At 40.9% G+C, this 18,686-nt stretch overlaps 1 protein-coding gene across 2 annotated transcripts in view; it reads left to right on the top strand.

Annotated features, from left to right (window-relative positions):
- Positions 1-18,686, top strand: part of ADAMTSL1 (ADAMTS like 1) — a 385,347-nt gene that overhangs the window by 299,104 nt on the left and 67,557 nt on the right. For both annotated transcript variants that reach the window (XM_041004529.1, XM_041004530.1), the window contains one exon: positions 10,715-10,843. In XM_041004529.1, coding sequence (XP_040860463.1) covers positions 10,715-10,843 — 129 coding nt within the window. The remainder of the gene's footprint in view (positions 1-10,714; positions 10,844-18,686) is intronic.

Below are 18,686 nucleotides of genomic sequence, written 5' to 3'. Positions count from 1 at the left end.
TATCCAAAGTAGACAGACTTTCAGCTATTATTTCAGACTGGGTCTTATACTCTATCTTTCACTGTATTTAGCAATATTTGATATACTCGTGTTTGGTCATGTGATAATATCCCATTAATTTCAGGCCTATTTTCAATTTTTCTAACTTTTTTAGTTTTTTCTTCTATTTCCAAAGGTCTGTCACTTTTATCATTTATTTTATTTATTTGAAAGTCATAGTTACACACAATGGAAGAGGCAGAGAAAATGATCTTCAGTCCACTGGTTACACCTTACTAACCATAATGACCAAAAGTGCTGGCTATGCTGCACAATTTTACAGATCTACAAGTTTCCCCACATCCTCAACAACTCTTGTTATTGTTTACACTTTTTATTATATTCATTCTCATGATTCTGAAATGGTATTTAAATGTGATTTTATTTCCCATTTTCATAATGGCATTGAGCATCCTTTCATTTCTACGTTTGGTTTGGTGGATATAGAAAGTGTGTATGACCTGCATATTTTTCTGTTGTTACCACAGCGAATTGCCACATTCTTAGAGGCTTACATCAGATACGTTATCCTACCATCTGTACATCAAAAATCTGGTATGGTCTAAGAAGGTTAAAATAAAGAGGTCAAGGTACTACATTTGTTTTTTGAACACTCTAAGGGAGAATATTTTTCTTATTCAAGTTGCTAGAAGTTTAAATCCATGCAACCCTAGTATGTGCTCCTAGGTTCCATGTCTCAATTTGTTTTTTGTTTTGTTTGTTTGTTTGTTTCAGCTATAAACTGCTGCCATTTTTTTTAAAAAGATCTATTTTATTGAAAAGTCAGGTATACAAAGAGGAGGAGAAACAAAGAGTAAGATCTTCCATGCACTGATTCACTCCCCAGGTGGCCACAATGGCCAGGACTATTCAAATCCGAAGCCAGGAGCCAGGAACTTTCCACCAAGTCTCCCACATAGGTGCAGGGTCCAAAGGCTTTGGGCTGTTTCCAACTACTTTCCCAGGCTACATGCAGGAAGCTGAATGGGAAGCGGAGCTGCCAGGATTAGAACCAGCACCCATATGAGATCCCGGCGCTTTCAAGGCAAGGAATTTAGCCACTAGGCTGCCACGCCAGGCCCAGTGAGTGCCAATTTTAAGAAACTTCCCATTCCTTGCATCTTAGCCTCATTTTTCCACCCTCAAAGCCAGCAGTAGTGGACTGAGTTCTTCACATTGTGTCTTTCTGACAGAATCTTCTATTTTCCACTTTTGAATTTAAAAGTTCATGATTAGATCATTTCACCTAGATAAACTAGGGCAATTTGGCTATCTTAAATCCAGTTCATGAACAAAAATAATGCCAGTTGTAACTTTTGATTTTTTACTTTGGCTATATCATAGGTTCCAAGGGTTGGAACATGGACATTGTTAGGTCAGTATCTGCCAACCACACCATGTCTTAAAGGCATAGCTTTGTTTTATCTGCCTGTCGCCAAAGGGAGAAAAAGTAATATTTCTACATCTTCCATTTTTTTCCAGAAAACAATAAAACCCATGTGATATAGTTTCCGCTGATTTTTGTTGGTGAAGTGACTCTTCTAGACAACAAATAGATGGGTTTTGTTTTTAAATTCAGTCTACTAATCTATGATGTTTGATTGAGCTTAATCTATTTAGATTCAGGGTTAATTTGTATGGGTTAATATGTATGAATAGGTTGTTCATTGGTTTAGTCTACAGTTGTCATTTTACTGGGATGTTCTTCCCATTTGCCTTGGTTTTGGTAGGTGCTACTCCTCTTCTCTGTCAAGAGAACATCTTGAAGTATCATTTGTAGGGCAGGTTTGGAAGAGGCAAATTCTTGTAACTTTTCCTTACTGTGGAAAAATTTTATTTCATTTTTAAATGACAAAAGAAAGTTTTGCTGGATATGTTATCCTGGACAATATTTTGCTGTTAGATTCTGGAATATATCACTCCATTCTCTTCTTGCCTGTAGAGTTTCCTGTGAGAGATCTCCTGTGAGTTTAATTGGCATTCCTTTATATGTCAATTGATTTTTTTCATGTGCACATTTAAGGATCTTTTTCTTATGTTCAATTGAAGAGAGCTTGATAATCATGTGTCTTGGTGAAGATCACTGTTGATCAAGCCTGTTGGGAGTTCTGTGACCCTGGATCTTGTTTCCCAATTCTTTCTCCAGATTAGGGAAATTTTCCTTTATTATTTCATTAAATACATTTGCAAACTCAGCTTCTCTTTCTGCGCCTTCTGGGACTCCCATAACTCTTATATTTGGCCTCTTAATAGTGTCTTTCAATTTTTGAATATTTTCTTTGGCCTGATCCAGCTCTGCTTCCAGCTTTTTCTTTGCTTCCCCTTGATGACAGGAAATATCTTCCAATTCTGAAATTCTTTCTTCTGCTTGCTTCATTCTATTTTGGAGACTCTCCACTGTACATTTAATTTGCTCTACTATGTTCTTAATTTCTGATATATCAGCCTTGACTTGCTTCATTGCTTCCTTAAATTCTTTAAACTCTTGCATGTGCTTCTCATTTTTTATCAGAAGCTTTAAAATGAGTTTTATGGATTCTGTGTCCCCCATTTTCTCGATGTCTTCCTCAGTTAACTCTGAGGTTGGCATAGGGTTTTGGTCCTTTGCAGGGGAGTTTTCAGTAATATTCATTGTGCTTTGGGGCAGTTTTCTAAGCTGTGTCACCCACAGGTCTGCAATGCAATTTCACTTCTTGCAGTTGGTACACAACTTTTTGCTTGCAGTCACTTGTGCCACAACCTCCAGCGAGTTGCAGGTCTGGGTTCTTATGTCAGATTTCCACCATGGTCTCCACAGCCCCAGCTCCTGGCTCACCACTCTCCACCTCCTGTGATACCGTGCTGAGGCTGCGCTGTTGTCTCTGAAACCTTTCTCGCACTTGCAGTTGGAGCAGGTCCCAGGATTAGAGATAGCAGGTATCCTATCTAGTTAGGTTGTTGGTGGTGCTGATCTTGCTGGAACCTGTTAGACGTTAGGTCTGGGTGCCACATGGACCTATTTTGACCAGTACGATGCCATAGTCAGTATTATTTTCCTGCGGGACCAGTGCAATCCACGGAACTCAGTGAGTTCTCGCAAGCTCAGCACATGCGCAGTTCACTGATGTCCCCTGCAGTCCTAAAGCTATTGCCACAGTTTGCAAAATGGCGCCTGACGTACCACCACTTGGGTGGAACCCGTAGAATGCCACATTGCTGCAGTTCACTGTGTCAGAAATGAGTTCACTCCCAGCTCAGCGTATGCTCAGTCCTTTCCTTGCCTTTGCTTCCTTACGCAAAATGGCGCCCAATTCAGCTCTAGAGGGCTTACTGGGCTGTGAAATCTATCCAGTTCTTGCACTGCCCGTCTGGGATCTATTGCTCTGTCTATGCTTCTGGTCAAATCAAACAGACCAGCAGGATGGACAGTTCTTTGTCTGGGATCACCTCATGAGCTCCCAGTAAAAGACCCTTCCCACCTTGTTGCTGATGGAGTTCAGATCAGTGTTAGCTGAATGCTGCTGGCATATCAGTCACTGCAATATCACACCATTGTGCCCCCTTCTTTCCTGTGTCTGTCAGTCTCCAGATACCCCTCTGCTGTTGTTTTGTCCTTTCCTATTTCCTGAAATATGTCCTCTCTGCTTCATCCTGATTAAATGTTTTTCTGTCCGTTTAAATGTGTCCTTACCCTATTGCGTCATCTTGATTCTCCTCCAGATTGTTTTTTAATTTATTTCATTATTTATTATTTTCTATTGTTGAAAATTAACCACCTATTATGATAGAATAAATAAGAGCTGAGAAACTGTTTGCTTCATTGCAAAATTCAAAAGCAGATTCAAAACTATTACTTGTTTCCTACTAAAAACAGAGGAGCCTTAAATAGCTGCACACTTCAGTCTATTTTAGATTCAAAAGTTCTGTGATCTCTTGTATGCAAGCATAGTACAATGAACCCCACTCACAACTACCAGCTGTTAATTCTTCATAACTAGAACCATAACATTTAGAGTTCATTTCTTTCATTTTTTGGAGAATAGACAACTCAGTGGTAAGAAATTCCAGCTTTTGCAATGAAGTCTTGGAAAATAACATAGGAGAGGTAAAGTTCCCGAAGGACTGCGAAGGAGTAAGTATGCAGGACAAGGTTGATTAAAAGGACACTACCAACTCAGTGAGCAACATGGGGAAGTGAAGAAAACCTGGCAGTAAAGACAGCAGGACAATAAGGAGTTAAAAACTAAGCTGTAAAATGTTAAACGCATTTGGAAGCAGAACCACAGTAAGAAAAAAAATCATCCATGTTAATATGAATATTACCTGTAACAAAGCAATTCCTTTTGAAATTTCCAGGTAACAGGAACCTAAAAAGTTTTTGACTAGCAAGAAATAATTGCACACATTAGTAGTCAGTCTCCATGACAACTAGTGTCAAATGTTGAAAGTGCTGTTGCTTTTTATAAAAATTTTCATAACTTTACAGCAGTCTTCATTCCTTAAGCTTTGCTTAACTCGTGAATCTTACATTCTTTAAATGGGAATTCTCATTTTAGGGAAATCTGAGACTTCATGTCAGTGACCCTTGCAAGTCTATGATAATAACAATATAATCGAGGACAGCATTTCTTAAGTTTTCTTTGACATACTCCACATTATAAGATTCTACCTTTTGGTTATGTTTGGGATTAAATAGAACTTGCTTGGCTTTAGAAATGAAAGTTTAAAGTTTCCAACACCATTGAAGTATACTTACTGTTATCTCATGCTAAGGATCAGCATTGTTGTATTGTCAGTGTTACTGCTGCTGAAGTATTTGTATTGATGGGCGGTCTTCTTCACCTTCCCTGTTGAAATCTGAGTCTTCTCTAGATCTCCCAGCTGTTCTGTTGAACAGTAGTTAATTAGGTCACCACAGAGTCAGTTGTTGTGTAATAACTTCCCTGCTTCTTTTTGAAGTCTCAGACAGCCCACAGTCTGGCTTTCAAGCTTTATGCTTCTGTCCAGGTATTGATGCCATTTTGGAGTAAAATCATCATTTTAATTCTTCTAATTAAAACAAAGTTCTTCAAAACAGAAGTGCTTTAGTTCTTTCTTACAATGTGTCCCCTCCCTTTTATATTTCCCTTTCTTTTCCTTTAAGCTGTACCTTTCTGATTTTATCAGAACGTCACAGCACTCATTCTCATTACATATTTTCACTGTGTAATAAACAGACAAGGCATAGAACTGTTATTTATTCACACCGAATTTGTGCTAATACATTGTCCTAACATACTATCAATTATTCCTACCAGAAGCTATCAAAGTAAAAAGTAAAACACAAATAGATGAATTGCCTAAAGTCACTTAGCTCATAAGTAGTAGAATCTAGACACCTGATATAGAAGGTGCTGTTTCTTATGCTAGTGCTTAATGTGGGCATCATTAGTTCATTGTGCATGTTTCCTGCTCAATCTTGATAAGTGTAACACAAATCAGTATGTAAACAATACTCCAGGAAGGCTCCACCAATCACTAGACTCGGTTTCAAAATCCCAAACTTATTTCCCTATTGGTAATTGCCTTTTATCTCAAGCCCATTGATACATCCTTCTTAGAATTCTTGATAATCTATAAACCTGCCACTTGCAATCCTCCATGTTTCTACCATTGCCCAAATTCAGTCATCTTTAATAGGTCTTACAAGGTCACACATTTGGCACAGAAGTTAGACTGCCCACCTCCCATACCCAAGTGCTCCATTTTGAGTCCTGGCTGCTCTTCCAATTCTGCCTTCCTGAATTAGGTAATAGCTGAAGTACTTGGATCCCAGCTGCTCACATGTCTTCCAGATCTAGTTCCAGGTTACTGGCTTCAACTAGTTCAGCCATAAATTGACCAGCATTTGGGAAGTGAGACAACAGATAGAAGATGTGTGTGTATGTGTATGCCTTTGAATTTTTTTTAAAAAATCTCTTCTCCTAAGGACTAAATGCACATTTGTACTTCCTAGCCTAACCTATTTCTAGTAAAAAGGGAGAATCTGAAGTCTTTGAAGTACAGTTTAGTTTTGATGGCTAAGAGTAGAAGAAAATCACTATCAAACCGATCTTAATTCATAATGTCAGAAGAATTGGAAAAGGACTTATTTCATTCCTTTAGTCAATAAGTGAATAAATGTTCTTTAAGGCTGGATTAATTAGCACCTGCTACTTGCTGTAACAAATGTATAAATATATGATGCCTAAAATATCATCATTTATTTCTTGCTCACACATAATGTAGAACAAGAATGACAAGGCAATTTTCTTAGCTTGTGCCAAGAAGTGACATGTTTCACTTCTGTTTGTAGTCAGTATTCTAGAACTCAGTTTTATGCCTGATTATAGACACATAAGTAATTGTGAGAACCTTGGGAATGATCTAGATAAATTCCCAGGAAAAAAAAAGCAAATGGCTGTATTAGTAACTACTCAGTGTCTGCTGCGGCTATTAAAATGAACACATTGGGTCATTTCAGTTTCCATTGGCAGGGACCTAGTGTTAAAACTTGAGAAAAACCTACAGTGCTCACTTATCTTAGCTCCACTCAAAAAGCAAATCACCTGTCTCCCTAGGCTTCCCTCTCAATCACCTTTATACCAAGCCCAAACTATTCCTATCAGATTTTTCAGATTGTTCAGATGTTTTCCCATTGTAATCTTGCAAAGTCACATGTGATATCAAGAGAACTGAAAGAGTCCATCTACACATGGAAATGTGTTCCAAGGATGGTGACTCCTTGCCTTTCTCCCCAAAAGTATTTGGCCTACAGGATCAGGTCAGGCTTCCTTTGATGAGCACCTTTGATAGCATCACAGAGTCATCCCCATTTTTTCCAGCAGTCTTGGCATCCTTGGCTGCTGCCATGCAAGCATTAGCATGCTTCATCTTCACCCTTTGTTCAGGGACTCCCATGTGGACGTGTAAGGCTTTGTCTCCCTCGTGCCTGTAATTTCAATGAGAACCATAATGCAGGGCCTCAGGGAGATGATAAAATCTGAAGGATCCAAACAGAATGTTTCTGCTTCTAAGCTTGAGTCTCTCAGAGGGCACTTGCCTTTATTTTCATGGCCTCATTGTTAAATTTATGCAGGTAAAAAGAACTTGACATAATTACCCTCTGTGTACAGCTGTCATTCAATTATAGCTGAAATAAATTTACAGATGAAATGCAAGAATCATCTGTAAACCCTCTAAATTTCCATCCATTAAATCTAATTTCCTCCATGGGCTGAGCCTGAAACTGAAACTGAACTGGCTGCTCCCAACAAGTACAGAGCACCAGCTGCCAATGAGCTCCTCATGTGGCAGATGGCACTGTGCTAATGACTCAGTGGTCTCAGCACTGTGTTCTGTTTTTCCCTGTACAGGCAGCCTGCGTGGCATATTGTGCCATGATCCTCTTTTTTTTAGTATCATCGTAGCACAAATATAATTTATCACTTCAGTCCTTCTCTGTATGCCTGTTCTTAAGCTCTAGAAGTGAAATAGGACTGGTTATTACTAATGCAACTATAATTACACACATAGACACTGATACCACATGGCAGTCCTCCCCAAAGCTATTATACAATCTAGATGATCATTTGGGTGACCTGAAGCAGACTGAAAAAAAGAGAAGCTAAAAGGGAACAGTGCATTAAATATTAAACCTAGCTATTTATCAGAATCACCTAGAAACTTGTAAAAATAAAGATGACACCTTTTACCCCCACACACTAATGAACACCTGAAATCACACTCAGTAGTCTTACAATTGGACTCAAAAATAAGACATAAGCATTTTTCTAACAAGCATCATAACATCAATTAAGTAAGATACATTGTTTTCAGTATTAATTTCTTTCCCCATTAATATGTGGATAATTTAGTGCTTAACAATGAAACATGAAGGTAATTAAAATCCAAAAGTAGTAGCTTGTGCTATCAACACCTCTGCCGACAGCAGAAAGGGCCATTACTTTTTAGCAAAAGCACAATATAATTAATTAAAGCCTGGATTTAATTCTGTGGCATTTGAATTTTATAGCTATACACTTGCAGCTATAAAAACCACCTTTATTATTAAAATTCCTGTAGGAAAAATAACTTGGTAGCTGTGAGTCTAACACTCTCTGGTCCCTAACCTCATTTTCCCCATTGGCACAATTGTTTTTATAACACAGTGATGCAGTTCTTGTATAAGAACAAGATAGCTTATGTTTTAACAAGTGCCCTGGGGACTCTAACACAGCCAGACTGCAGACCAAGACTTGGCACCCCTGTACCAAGCACTGGACTTTAGGTCAAAGATCTGTGCTTGAGTTCAGCACTACTACTTGCTAGCTCAGTGTCCTTGGTCAAGCCATGGATCCTTTTTGAGCCTATGTTCTTTGCCATGTAAAGCATAGTACTGTTTTACCTGCTACCTCTCTTGGTGGTTATAGAAATGAAAAGGTGGAACCAGTGTTGTAGCATAGTAAACTAAGTCACTGTCTGCAATGCCAGCATCTATGGGTGTTGGTTCAAATCTTGGCTGCTCTACTTCCAATTCCACTCCTGCTAATATACCTAGGAAGGCAACAGAAGATAACCCCAGTGCTTGGACCTTTGTGCCCATGTACCAGGGCCAGATGAAGCCTGGCTTGGCCTCAACCAGTTGGTGGTATTGTGACCAACTGGAGAGTAAACCTGCAGAATGAAAATACCTTTCTTTTTCTCACCCTACCTTACTCCTTCTCTCCCTCATAATTTGCCTTGCAAATAAGTTCTTTTTAAAAAAAATAAAAATAAGCACAGCATACAGTATACACTCACATTTTCACTTAAAAGATTTTTTTTTTGGGGGGGGGGGGGCATGGTATATCCGGACTAGGCAGTGGAGGAAAAGAAGGGAATGCCTTCCCTGCTGCTCTGGAGATGACATGATGACGTATAGTGCAGGGGAGTATAAAGAACTCACAAATGTATGCTATACATTCCGAGCATCCATGCTTACGAGAATGTTAAGCTAGTTTTGAGATATGTAGTGTCAGCAGGGGAGTAAAGGGTAGCTGTAAGGTTAACAAAGGCTTCACAGTGTGTTTTGTAAAAAGGATAACCAAATGGATTTCTGTGCATGGGGGATGTTAAGAACAGGAAAGAGAATGAAGATATTGCCCTGTTGGAGGAAAGGGTAAAAGGCAATGTGTCAACACAGTGATTGCTGAGAAGATGAGCGTATTCGCAGTGTGCAAGAACAGGCAAATCAATGCACTTTAAAGTGTAGGGGATGGTTGTACCTAAAATGCACCAAAAGTTTCAGTGAAGAAAATGTCTGTGATCTTATTAATGTTTAAGAAAGATCACTCAGGCTTTTATAAGAAGAGATTATAGTAAGAGAAACAAGGAGACCAGTTAGGCTATACAGAGGACCAGAGATGATGATGGTAACTTTATGAGAAGAGAGATGCTGGCTAGATTTAAGGTAGATCTGTAGTCAGAACTGAATAGCTTCTTAAAGGTACAGGAGGTAAGGTGAATATGCCAGTTTTGAAATGGCATCATTCCAACTGCTGCCTCCTGTAATTGCTCTGTGTTTATAATGTCCATAAATCATTATAGTACTAAATCACTCATCTTCACACCAAGTAAAACATAACCTCAAGTGTATGGATTATAAGTTAAATAAGGGGGAAGACCCTAAGCAGTCAAAATAAATTTGAAAACCTATGCACATACTCAAATATGAGATCGTGACAATCTTGTGAACATTCTACCCTCAAACACAGTTCTAAGAAACATAACTACTGATCCCAAGAAGGATAAAGTGGGAAAGAAAAAAAAGGCAGCATCTAATATCAAGTGGTGTGCCCCAGAAAATGAGAATAAAAGCTACTCAAGTAAGGGAGAAAACAAAAACTATTAGAAAAAAGATAGATGACTCAAAAATAGTTATTTTCATAGTCATTTTCATTTCAGTAGTTATTTTCATAGTTAATAAAGGCAGAAATGAATCAATTCCATCAAAGTCTTTGTCTATAAAATAGAACAAAATTAGATTCATTTGACTTACAAACAATTGGGCTTCAGGTATATGAAAATGATCTCATTCAGACTCTTATTTCCCCAAGGTTTTCAATAAATGAATCTTTTTATTGTGTTTTGTGGTCATGCACATGAAATACTGATAAAGACCTATTACAGTATGATGTACACTGAATTTCTACTTCCAAGAAGGTGATATAGATGGTACAGTTAAACTTCCCTTCCTTCTTTGCCTATAAACATTGATTTTCTTTTAAATCTTAAAAATATATTGTACAAAGCGTAAGTGCACAGATATCAAAATATTACATGGTTTCCCACAAAGATGTACAATTTTATGTCAAAAAATTAATGTATAGTCAGTCATTTGTTAATTTGGCTAGTTAAATACATAAATGTTAACTAAAATGCATAAATAACCCAACATGTATTCCATGCTCATGCTGTATCTTCAGACTCTTCAACTCTTCTCCTTTTTCTGACAATAGCAAGAGGCTGTAAGGGTGGTTTATATCAAACAACTATAATTCCTTTAGGTGAAAACTTTTTTTAGTGGAAAAGTCAGGTAGGCACTGCTCATGGCTGCTTGTTCAGGCAGTGTTTCAGGGGAATGGCCCACATCTGTAGATGTTTTCCAGTAACATCTTGCACTCTTCTTTGCCTTCAGGAAAGCCACTCGTGAAAGCATCACGTATGACTGTGGTCAACACAGAGAAGCCTGCAGTCACAGTTGATGTTGGAAGCACCATCAAAACAGTGCCAGGAGTGAATGTGACCATTAACTGCCAAGTTGCAGGTGAGAAATTCAATCATGTACTTGTTTGTTCAAGTGTTAATGGAGGATGCAAAGTCTTAGGTTGAGGGGTACACAGATAAATTAGACACAAGTTCTACTCTCATAAATTCTGTGCTAGTAAAAAAATTGGGCTACAGATCTCAGTTACCCTTAAAGTAAAAAGTGTGCTATGGAAATGAGATGATTTATTCTCACTAGGATAAATGAGATAAAAGAAGTGTTGAGTTTTTTTAAATTATTTTTAATTGACAAGTCGTAACTATCCATTTGTGGAGTAAAATGTGATGCTCTTACATATATAAGCAAGATGAAATGCTTGCATCAAGTAAATCAGCCTAACCATCATTTTACTTATCATTCAAGGTGAATTTTTGTCATTTTATGATGGCCTGCTACACTGACAGAATGTGAATATCAGGAATAGGTTTCAAGCTGAAACAAAAACAGGGGGGAAAAATCACAGCAGTAGAAAGATTTTGATGCTCTGAAGGGAACCCTGTGGGCTTCGTCTGGGTGGAGCACCAAGTGCAGAAATGGTGTAGGTTGTGACAGGACCATAATAGATCTTGAATGCTTGCCAAGGAGTTCAGTCAAAGGCAGGTGGAGTGTAAGCTTAACTGTGGAGTTGCACTTGCAGAAGAGGAAGCCTTTGGGAAAAGAGGGCAAAGGATTGAAAAGGGGAAGTACTGAAATAAACAGGCTAAGAAACCACCGTACTAATTTAAGAGTGAAGTATTGAGTACCTGAACTCAGAGCAGTGGCAGTAGATGGGCAAGGAATAGAAGATGCGTGTGAAAAGAGGCAGAAGTAAATAAAGGAGGAACCAAGAGCTCACTCAAGTCCAAAATGGATAGAAGTCTTTACAAAAGATAGCCAGTGCCACTTGCAATTGCAGCATAGACTATCTGGTAGGCCTCACAAGTTCAAGGGTCAGCAGGGACCATGCAGCTACAGGGAAGTTAGGGAATATAGGTCACAGGAAACGGACAATGTAAGCTGTCAGCATTAGATATCTTGAAGAATGCTGTGCAAAATACATTTTATGAAAATATGATGTGTGGATCTCATAATTTTCACACCAAAATAAGTTGTTTTAATTTGTTTTTCCCATGAACTCTCTAAAGTGCCCTCATCTACTCTTTATAAAGACATTTTCATTTACAATCAATTAAAAAACAAAAATATCAACACTGAGCAAATGAAGACCAACTACTGTTTCTCCTGCCTATGGACCATTCATTTGTGTTGTGCGTCCTGAGTTTCACTCTAATGAGCAAATGAATGACTCTTGTGGCAGTGGACAGCCAGTCTCCTGTTATTCTTCAGACACAGATATACCCTGCTGTGTCATGTTCACAGCTAATCCCAGGTTCTCTATATCCCATCTGCAGAGTAGACAGGTAATGGTCCTCACCCACCCCAAAGGTGTTTTCATCTTAGATCTCATTTATATAATCTGAAAATCCATTTTTATAGTAATTAGGAAAAGGTATTAGAGCATGTGATTCCAAAAGCAGTCAGGTCCATTCCTCTCTGAAATGCTATGATGCCTCTGAGCTATCTAAAATGCAATGCTGTATTTATAGTTGTACGTTAGCTGCTCATTTGTAAAGCTTCCCTTCCTATTCATTAAGTTTCATTAATGAAATCTAGCACAAAGATTCATCAGGCTCTATACTCCTAGACAGAGTAAAGCAAAACCATTGAATAAGCAGCACTTGTTGCATGTGCCAAGGGAAGTCATGGAGCCTAAAGGGCCCTTCTGCAGAGCAGTTGCCTCCAACACACCTGATTTCTGTGAATACACTCCTAGGGATGATACAGCACTAGAGATCAGACTGACTGTGTTATGTCTCTTCCTGACATTTGGTGTGGGTAGGAATAAAAACAAAATGGCAGCAAACAAGGCAGTTGAAGCATTTGAAGGAGATGAAGGGAACCAGAATCCATGCTGGAAAGTATTTACAATAAGAAATCAAAAACATTACCTTGAGTATTGGCCCACTTCCCCATACTGCTTGCAGCTCTGTATTCTAGCTTCATCCAGAGAGTCACTTGTGACCACAATGGTGAGATCCAGGTTGCTACACCAAGTCTGTCTCTGGTTATGACATTATTGTCTTTAGCCTTTACTGCAAGAACTCTGTTTCTACTAATCCTGGTTAATACCAATAAGTCTTGGTGTTTCTATCATTATACATTTTTGTTAAATAAGATGTATTCAAAGTTGGTAAAATAGAGTGCTTTGGATTTGATTTGGTGTTTTTGGTTTTGGGGTTTTTTTTTTTTTTTTGGTTTGTTTTTTGTTGTTTTGTTTTGTTCACTTTAGAGCCTGTTTTTGATTACACAGTGAATTTCCTGGACAGTAGATTGTCCTTAAGCTGAGTCCAATGGCACTAATGCTAAATGGCAGAAGGAGCCACTTTGACCTCATGGCTGTAAACTGCTGTTAGGGTTTTCATTCTGTTCTTTTTTTTTTTTTTTAAAGATTTATTTTTATTATTTTTTCGTTGGAAAGATGGATATACAGAGAGGAGAGACAGAGAGGAAGATCTTCCGTCCGATGATTCACTCCCCAAGTGAGCGCAACGGGCCGATACTATGCCGATCCGAAGCCAGGAGCCTCTTCCGGGTCTCCCACGAGGGTGCAGGGTCCCAAAGCTTTGGGCCGTCCTCGACTGCTTTCCCAGGCCACAGGCAGGGAGCTGGAAGGGAAGCGGGGCTGCCGGGATTAGAAACGACTCCCATATGGGATCCCAGGCATGCAAGGCAAGGACCTTAACCACTGCGCCACCGCGCCGAGGCCCTTCATTCTGTTCTTAATGGTCTTCATTCCAGGGAGGTTTATGGCCTTTGAACTAGGTCTAATTTTCTAAACCTCAGGAGCAACTCCAGTGGCTTGCAATGAACCAGCTTAGCAATTAGCATGCAGGCTCTGATAAGGGTTAGGGAATTGAGATTCCTCAAGGGCCTGCCTGAGGAAGGGTTTCATGTCATACTCAATTGTGTTATTTATTTGGTAGTCTTTTATTCAATACCCAGTTCCATTTCCATCAGTGGTCTCCCAGTCCAAAAAGACAGATGAAAAACATACAATCTTTAGGAAGTTCATAGTCTGTTTAGGAGAAAAGGTATGAAATATAAAATCATAATGCAATGTGATACACAGGTACAGTTGTTTTCCTATTATAAAATGTTGGTATATTATAGCAATTAAACAAAACACAGAAAAATAAAAGAGCCAAAAGGGAAAGAAAAATGAAATATTAAAAGCACTACTTTCCAAAGTCAACCACAGTTGAAGTTTTAGCATATCTCCATCTCACTCAGTAATAGACGTTTGTCCATCATAAGGATAATTTTAATGGAGACATAATAGCCTGTTAAGAATAATAAAAACTGACTATGCTTTGAGTTGTCAGCAGCTTTCATTAAGTGACTTTTAGCACATGCATTCTTTCAGCTTACAAAACGCAGCCTTGCAAATTCTCTCCAACCCCTAAGCAGAAATGACATGTAAGGTTTTTTGTTTTTTTTTTTTTAATTAGTGATGATGTTTACATAGTTGATCAGAATGGGAAGGGTCAAGAATCAGAGGATAGTGAGTGAGACCACTGTTTACACATTTTCTTTTTCTTCTTCTCATATACAGGGGAGAGGGGATACAACAGGGGAAACCACACCCAGCCTCCCAACCACCACATTACCCAGGGGATGGGGAACTGCCACCTGATGTCATCCCAGGTTCCCCATTATGGAGCATTTTCTGAGGGTTCTGTTCATGTGTTCTTCAGAGTTCTGAGATGCTGCTGATAGCAAGCACTGTTTCAAGGATGAGAAAATCCTTCTGAAGTCAGTTGGATGTCATAGTTCACCTCTGAATCTCCATTGGCCCAGAAATTTGCTGTCAAGCTTCCCTGGAGCAGTTGATCAATTTGTTCTGCCTTCCATTTTCAGAAAGCCAGTGGGTGCTGCGGCCCAACCCTGCCCTGCTTAACGCATGCTCAGCCCTCATCAACCACAAAGGGAGCTGCAGCCCAGTCACAGCAAACCCCAGTAACCCTCACTGGACTGGCCCCCCATGCCTTCCAGCATATGCAGTGAACAGGTGCAGTCTACCCCACATCCAAGAGCGATCTTGTGCACATCATTTGGGATTGAAGTCTAATTCAACCAACTCCACCCTCCAGCCCACACTCATGCCAGCAGTGTCATTGCCTATATAGCCAGGCCCACCCCCAGTCTAGGTTTCTGTGCTCACCACAAGGAGTTGTAACCCATCAGAGGAGCCCGCAACCTCCCCACTGGACTCGCTCCTTGCCCTAGATATCATAATCTACATGTAGTTTTACTCTGGATTGACTGGACTTGCCCCAATCCCAACACTTGCCAACTCATGCTACAGCAAAGCCCAATCTACCTGCCCTTATTCTGGCTCATGTCTGTACCTGTGAATAGAATTGGTTAGCCCAGCCTGGCTCTCCCACTAACCCAGTTCACGTGTAAGCCAACAGGTGTTGTAGCCCTGCCCAGCCTGATCTACTCCCAGTTCCAACTCTCATTCTCGCCAGCATGAGCATTGACCTAGGAGTGAAGTCCCCACTATTCCCCTACCAGGTTCACCCCTCTGTCCCTGTCTCGTGTGTGCTGGTGGGTGCTGCAGCCCAGTCTGGCATGGCTTGTTTCATCGTGGCATGTGCAGTGGGTGCCTGGCCTGGGCCAGTCTACCCCCTTTCCATCTCATGCTAGTTGGAGCTGTCAACCACATATGCCAGCAGATACTATAACCTGGTCTATTCTGGACTGTTCCTTGCTTTGTTTTTTGTGCTCATCTGCAGGGACTGTGCCCTGACAAAGGAGTTCCTTAAGTTCCTCTATTGGGTCTTGCCCAACTGGCCCATATGCAACCTAGTTCTCACGGTTGTGTGATACAGCCCAGTTCATGCCCTAACGCAACTCTCATGTGGCCCAGTGGGAGCAGAAACCTAGGCCAAACTGTCCTACATCCACTCTGGCTCTCACAAGTACCAGTGGATGCTGGAATCTAGCCCAGTCTGGTACACCCCCAGACCCAAACCATACCCATGCTGAGAGACAGTGCAGCCATATCCAGTCCAGACCACCAGCCCCATTCTGGCTCTCATGTTCACCAGTGGGAACCACAACCTAGCCGGGGCATCTACTTAGTTCCCCAATCAGGCCTGTTCCCAGTCCCAGATCTGGTACATGCTGACCCAGCTCTTCATAGCCCAGCCACTGTCTTGACCTTTGCCATCAGATACTGTAACCTAGCCTGACCTGACCTGCCTCTGGTCCCAACTCTCACTGGTAAGTGCTACAGCCTTGCCCTGCCCAATCCATTTCCATCTCTTACTCATACAAACCAGCAGGAATGATAGCCTCGCTGGACATTCCCTGCATTCCAGCCTGGCTCCTGCACTTGCCAGTAAGCTAAGGTTGGCCTGGCCCTGCCTGGTCTGCCCTCTTCCAAAACCACATGCATGTGGACAAATAGAACTACCCTGCTGGTCTGACCAACACCCAGGCCTGAATCACTTGTTCATGAGCGGGAGCAGTGACCCATCAGGGGAGTTTCCCCAGTTCCCCCACCAGGCCCACTCCCAGACACAGATCTCACATGTGCCAGTGGATGCTAGGCCCTTTCTGGTGATTGGCTACCCCTCCATCCTGCGTATGTATGAACAGTGAATGTTGTGACCCAGCCTGCCCCACATTGTGTTTTTAGGTGTGTTTGCAGGTGCTGCAGCCTGGACCAACCCAGCCTATACCCAACCCCAGTACCCATGAGTGTCAGGGGTTCCATGGTCATGCCTAGCCCAGCCTGTTACCACCCCTAGTTCTAAGCAGATGAGCTGAAATTGCAGATGACGGGGGTGGGCCCACACCCACCCCCTCTCCCCCAGAATCTGCCTCCAGACCCAATTCTCTTGTGTATGGGTTAGGGCCATGGTCCAGCCTAGCATTACCCATCCTCAGTTTTGACTCTCATTGGTGAGTACTGTGATCTAGCCCTGCCAGGTTGGCCCCCAACCCTAACTGTAGTGTGGAGCAGTGAGTGGTATTCAGCATTGATCAATACTATTTACCCCAGATCTACTATCCCCTTAGGCCTGATGTTTTGGTCTGAACCTTATAGGTCCTTACGTTTCCGCCTCAAGATCCCACACTCAGGTGGCTTGGGCACAGTTGGCACTGGGTGAAGCCCTCAGGCCACACAGCCTGAGCTTGCCATCTGGGAACACATTCTCAGGACTAGCCACCCCCTCCAATTCCCAGAAGTGACATGTTACAGTGAATATGTTAGGCCTTTTCCTCAGAAAGTGGTCCAGTCCACTGGCCTGCTCCCAGACTTTTCTCTGCATGAGAATATTTCTGAAAACTAAGAGATAGGAGCCTGAGGAGAAGGGGCATCTCAGTGTGTGGGAAGAAAAGGTGCCAAGGGCCTGAGGAAAAGAAATGTATTACATTCAAAGAAGTGAAAGATGATTGGTGTTGTATGGAGAACAAGAGGAGAAAATGGCATATGAGTTAGAGAAGTAGAAATAGTCAAAGGCTAGGTTTTATATATTGTCATAGATTTGCGTGTAGTTAGTATTTCATCTAAAAATAAGTGAAGTTGTTGAAGGACAGCAAATTTACCAAACTGGTGCTGTAGAAAGAGATAGTTCAGGGATTGGTACTGTGGCATAGTAATCTAGGCCTCTACTGCAGCAACAGCATCCCATATGGGTACTGGCTGGTGTCCCAACTATGATGCCACTGGTCCAGCTCCTTGCTTATAGCCTGGGAAAGCAACTGATAGCATGACCCTGTACTCATGTGGGAAGCCCAGAAGAAATTCCTGGTTCCTGGCTTTGGATTTGCGTAGCTCTAGCAGTTATGGCCATTTTGGAAATAAACTAACAGACAAAAGACCTCTCTGTGACTATCTTTGATTCTGCCTTTCGACTAAAGATAGTCAATCTTCAAAAAAAAAAAAAAAGAGGAAAAGAAAAATAAGAAATAGTTCACGAGTCACAAATGGGTTGTAGATTAGCTGAAACAGTCTGTGTTCTGGTATCAGATCCACTCAAGTGTGTAGTGGCTCCAACACAATAGAACTTGGTTTTACTTATATAAAATCCAGAGTTCTCCTGGTCAGCTGGCAATATCTGCTTTCTCCTATCCATCAGTATCACAGGATATCGGTGAACCTATTAAACACATCCCTCCCAAGGTTTCTGTAGGAGTAATCTTCATCTTATCACCTTATCAACCAAAAGAAGGGGGAAAATGATATGCAGAAGACAATGGGGAAGATTTGTAAGACTCACACATGGTGCTGCTTTTCATTTGACTTTCCTAGTGATGTGGCCAGTCACAGCCACAAAGGATGCTGGGAAATGTAGCCTAGCTGGGTACTTGAGAAGAAAACAAATTGTATAAATACTACCAAATGCTGAAGACTGAACACCTCCCTTTCCAGATCGCCATGGTTCATAGAATAATTGCCAACAGATATTTGACTTACTGTATTCTCTCTCCTTATACCAAGCTGCTCCCACTACCACCACACCTCAGACATGTCTGGAACTTATCATGTAAAGGTAGACTTTGGGGCCCCCAGCCCCAGATGTTGACAAGCTGCCATGTTTCAAGCAGCCTTCCAAATATAACAAGTCATTTAGTTAACAAGAATATCCTGTTGGGGATTTAAAAGGAAAAAGAAACAAAAGAATATTCTAGCATCACCCTACCTGGCAGCTTAGTGGAGATTAAGGGTACTAATCCTTATAATCATATCAAATTACAGCCCATTCTGACTAGACTCACCAAGCAACAT

Source organism: Ochotona curzoniae, unplaced genomic scaffold, assembly GCF_017591425.1.
Source record: "Ochotona curzoniae isolate NIBS_2020 unplaced genomic scaffold, NIBS_Ocur_1.0 scaffold_3208, whole genome shotgun sequence".
Classification (NCBI taxonomy): Eukaryota; Metazoa; Chordata; class Mammalia; order Lagomorpha; family Ochotonidae; genus Ochotona; species Ochotona curzoniae.
The sequence above is the reverse complement of the archived record's forward strand: the minus strand, read 5'-3'. Positions and strand labels throughout refer to the sequence as shown.